The 4,976-nt window shown below is 38.3% G+C and overlaps 1 protein-coding gene across 2 annotated transcripts in view; it reads right to left on the bottom strand.

The window, feature by feature from the left end:
- Nucleotides 1–4,976, bottom strand: part of ANKHD1 (ankyrin repeat and KH domain containing 1) — a 115,430-nt gene continuing 110,454 nt past the window's right edge. The window contains exons 30-34 of one of the 2 annotated variants that reach the window (XM_007461453.1): nucleotides 4,226–4,402; nucleotides 2,361–2,561; nucleotides 1,629–1,804; nucleotides 760–924; nucleotides 1–480 (exon numbers count right to left, since the gene is read on the bottom strand). In XM_007461453.1, the coding sequence (XP_007461515.1) occupies nucleotides 421–480; nucleotides 760–924; nucleotides 1,629–1,804; nucleotides 2,361–2,561; nucleotides 4,226–4,402 (779 nt within the window). In that variant the 3' untranslated portion in view covers nucleotides 1–420. The remainder of the gene's footprint in view (nucleotides 481–759; nucleotides 925–1,628; nucleotides 1,805–2,360; nucleotides 2,562–4,225; nucleotides 4,403–4,976) is intronic. The other variant, XM_007461454.1, reaches the window with a different exon arrangement.

Below are 4,976 nucleotides of genomic sequence, written 5' to 3'. Positions count from 1 at the left end.
TTCTAAACACTGTTCATCTTTTTATTGAATATTCTGGTAAATATTTCACATTAATACAGGCCACATTAAGTAGAGCCACTATATGACAAGAAATTTACTCAACCTTTTCATTTTAAGTATGTAAACAATTGTACATGTATTTACCACCCTAAAAGGTTGAAACATGTAATCATCTAATTCTCTTCTGCATACAAATCGCATTCAGTATGTTTAGCCCAAAGCACTAATTTCAAAATGGCTAAACTAACCAGAGAACATAATCAGATGGATAGGAAATCACTTTGTTCATATACAATGGGCAATCAAATTTCCATTGCTAAAGCCTCAGAGAATATTTCTTAGGCACATTAAAAAAAATCCCCAGGGTTCTTCCAAGGTCAAAAGTTTCTCAAACAAGGCTAAAGAGTAAGACCTTCTAACTTAGTTGACATATTTGAGATGCATGTTTCCAATATGAGGTGCCCACGTGCCAGGCCAAATCTGAAAAGGGGGAGGAAAAATTGGAATTTCTAATTAGGAATCTTTAGACATTTACAAAATGAATATATAAATGCAATGGTAATTCACTGTTTCTGCCTAGGAAGAATACACATACATGAGATAAAATGTTAAGTAGCATCATCTTGATATTGAAAAACTTAATTCAGTTCAAGGTAGTCAGATGTCATGAATTTTGATATTCAGAACTTGCACTACCCAAAGAATTAAAAGAATGACATCATAAATCTGAAAAATAAAAGAGCATTAAGTCCATTTTACCTGCTGGGCATCAGTGCATTCAGTTGAATTTTGAATAACTTTTATCATAGGGTTCCAAGCAGGATCTGGGTTGTGAAGTCCATTAAACAGAGGGCCTCCTGGAACATCAGCAAGCTGAGGATGGGAGGGTATTATGGTGCCTCCATACATGGAAATTGGTAGACCCTAAAACAGCAGAAAGGTGTAATCATGAAGTGATTGTAAATGATGATTCCACAATACCAACATAGATTCTTATTTCCCTTCATTCAAAGAACTCCAGAGTATCCTGTAAGTATAGCAACACTGTATACAGTCTTGGGAAACCAAAAGTGGTTATTTGCGTCAGCAACATTTTTCAATGAGAATAGAAAAACAAAACAAAACAACTAAATCCAATATCAAATCATCAGGAAATTCCCAATACTTGATGAACACATATAATACCCTCAACTTTCCCATATTTAGGATTTACTAATAAGCTTCTGCCAAGAAAAGGGGAATTCTACATGATTGCTTGCAGCCACAATCTGGCTTTATGGCAGCCTGGAAGCTCTCAGAGGAGACAAGAGGGCAATGGGGAGCTCACTGCCAGCTTTTCAGAGAGGAAGAGGCCTCTCTCTAAGCTGTGGCAGCCAAATGCAAAGCAGCAAAACCCAAATCTCTCAGGTTTTGGAGGGAAGACGGGGGATTCTTCAGGATAGTTTGAGGACAAACTAATGTAAACAACATAATCCACTTTTGAAACTGGATAAAAGATCTGGCAAAGTCATAGAAACAAACTAGTTATACCAAAAGGAAGAATTATTTCAGTACAAATTCCTCCTTAACATGTGACTACATTAGCTGGCAATGTGTTAAACAAGTTACAATGATGTTTGTCAGCTCACTTTAGAAAAATCCACAAAACTGCTTACCATAGGCTGATGAAAAATGTTAGAGGGGGCTACCATTCCAGAATCATCTCTCTCCATTGGTTGATGCTGAGAGAATGTGCTTGGGTCTGATAATTGTTGATGCATTGGATGGTTCCCTATCACAGACTGTGACCAACCTGATAAGCCTTCTAGAAAGAAGAATTGAGATCAAGGTTAGATATTTATTTGGAATAAAATAACAAAACATTACCACTGGATTTTTTCATACTAAATTTAATCAAAAGCATTCCTTTGAGAAGCTCAGGACACATTCATGAAAATCTTTGCAAACCAAAATACAAGTTCCTGGAAAACTGGGTGGAGTACTCTGAATACCCCAAACACTCTACCTGTCCTTCAAAAGATTAAGTGCTCTCTGAAAGAAATCAAATGATTGTCCTATTCTATAATGAAAAGCTTAAGAAGGAAAGGAAGTATGCTTTGAATCTTTTACTTCTAATCAAGTCCGTATTTATTATTTTATATATATTACTATCATACATATTACATCTATTATTATGTATAATCCAAACTAACATTCCAGACTTTGAGACTGGACCGAACTCCTCAAAGGTTTAAATAACCTTACTGGTTAAGTACAGGACCTAATAAGCTTATTTATTTAGGTAAGGACCTAAGTTTAAATGGCAAAATCCCACAACTTACTCGAGACATCCCTCCAGACAGAGGACGCTGTAACTGTACCTGACACGGCATTGACGCCAAATGACCAGATTCCACTGTGTCCAACAGGAGCAACAAAACTGGTCCCCACAGGGGCTTGTGCAACAGACCCTCCTTGCCGAATCCGGGCTAGTCTCTCTGTTCCAATGGGGGGAGGTATCTTTCGATCCTGACTGGCACTGCCTCCTTTCGGTTGGCCCAATGTTGGTGGGGCAGAAGTGGCTGAAAGAGGTGAAGATGATCCCGAAGAAACAGATGGAATAGGAGAGTCACCTGGTGGCAAAATATTTCTCTATTGTTTTATTACATATAAAAACTAATTATAAGAATGAGAAACCTTGTTGGAAAGATCTGTTCCACAACATAGGTTCTGGAAAAAAATTTTCATTTTACAAGATCATTCAAATGAAAATATACAGGGACTTCCCTGGTGGAGCAGTGGTTAAGACTCCATGCTCCCAATGCAGGGGGCCCAGGTTCGATTCCTGCTCAGGGAACTAGATCCCACATGCATGCCATAACTAAGAGTTCGCATGCCACAACTAAGGAGCCCACCTCCTGCAACTAAGACCTGGTACAACCAAATATATAAGTAAATTAAAAAAATATATATATATAAGTTCTATAAATATTATCCTATACTACTTCTGCCTGTAGTAAGTATAAACAAATAGTCTAAAAATATAGTAAGTACAGACTAGTCTAAAGAATTTTTTCAAATTGAACTGAACAAGGCTAGAAAGGAAGAAGGTCGTATTTATTCTTATTGTAGTTCTGCTGGCTTGCGGGATCTTAGTTTCCCCTCCAGGGTTTGAACGCGGGCCCTCAGCAGTGAAAGCGCAGAGTCCTAACCACTGGACCACCAGGCGATTCCCCTTACTGTAGTTCTAAAAAATCTTCTCAAAACATATATTGTCACATTTTAAATTAACTTAAATGTGGCAACGTTTGCATGGTAACTATCATATTGTCTGGAAAATAGCTGCTGGTCCTCTACAATTATTAGCTGTTTTCTTTTTTCTCTTTCTAAAGCCCCTTATTTTTCCCCATAAGGAAGAAAGGTTAAATGTTAGTGAAGCATTGTAGGATTCAATTCACAGCTTTGTTTCTTAATGGGACTCTCAGGTAATATGGGTAGTTTTCCTTGTCAAAGGGCCAATACTCACTGACTTTCTCATGATGCTCATTTAAAAAAAATCGAATCCTGTTCAAATCCTTTTAGAACTTCATCTGTTCTAAATATTGAAATAAGTCAGAACAGAGGAATATTTTCACTTATAAATGGCAATCATAGTTTCCTCAAATGTAAAAATAAATGAGGAATCATACCAAACTGACCAGATACTTAAATTCAACTTCTTTTCAGACCTAAGAAATTATTTCACAATACTGTCCCCAAAGGGTCTTACAAAACTACTTGTAGTGCCTCTTTTCTTTTTCTTTTTTTTTTTTGGCGGTACGCAGGCCTCTCACTGTTGGGGCCTCTCCCGTTGCGGAGCACAGGCTCCGGATGTGCAGGCTCAGCAGCCGTGGCTCACGGGCCCAGCCGCTCCGCGGCATGGGGGATCTTCCCGGACTGGGGCACGAACCCATGTCCCCTGCATTGGCAGGCAGACTCTCAACCACTGCGCCACCAGGGAAGCCCAGTGCCTCTTTTCTTGATGCAAGTCTCAGTGTAATCTCAAATCTGGCTTGGAAGAAGAGCCTGACCCTTCTCAAGTTTTCTATCCTATCAATAACTGATAATTTTTGACATGACTGCAATACAAACCTTGGGTATTTGCATACAATTTAGATTACTAAAGTTACAATATAGCGTTCCCTGAAACAAATGGTTTAATAACTTATTCAGGACTCTTTGGGAAGAGTTCCTCCAGGATTCCTACATGAGTTTGAGGCGCTTGTCCAAGGGTGGGGAGAAAAATGTTGTCTGTTGAAACTGGGAGTCCCAACGGGAGCTGGCCCTTGCAGGAAAACCCGAGTTCCTGGTATGCCGGAAAAACTTGTCAGAGGAGCAGAAGAGGAAGATTGGGAGCTGCCTGATGGGTCAATGGATGGTAACCCTGAAATAAAAACAGGTCCAAGACATCAAATTAGCCAAGGCTTTAAAAATGAATGTCCAAAGTTTACTTAATTCCTCTTTAAAAAAGAAGAAAGAATGCAGTTTATTTTGTTGATCACAGCAACAAGAATCCATTTATATCATACTGTATGTCCCCAAACTATTTTTTTCTTACAGTCCAGAAGAATATCACCAAGCAGGACTAGATATAGAAATGTGAGCCCAATGTTTAGGAATGGCAGTCACCTGGAGTATGTTCTAGATAAATCTCAAAGTTTTCATTGGAGGGGACATGAAATAAGAGCATGTTGTATTACCCATCACTTAGAAATATAGCTGTTCATCTATATAACTATAGTCATTTCCTGTGCAAGATGAGTAACAAAACCTACCAATGTTTGCTTCCTAACATGGAAGGAAAGCATACTATTCAACTAAAGATAATTTCAGTATTCCATCTGATTAAAAAAAAAAATCAACAGCTGCAAACTACATCAAAGTTTCTATCTAGTTTGCATGAGCCTGAATTTAGCAGTATTCTCAAATTCCATTGCTTTCTCTGGAGAACATTTTAG

Source organism: Lipotes vexillifer, unplaced genomic scaffold (assembly GCF_000442215.2).
Source record: "Lipotes vexillifer unplaced genomic scaffold, Lipotes_vexillifer_v1.1 scaffold217, whole genome shotgun sequence".
NCBI classification, from domain to species: domain Eukaryota; kingdom Metazoa; phylum Chordata; class Mammalia; order Artiodactyla; family Lipotidae; genus Lipotes; species Lipotes vexillifer.
The sequence above is the reverse complement of the archived record's forward strand: the minus strand, read 5'-3'. Positions and strand labels throughout refer to the sequence as shown.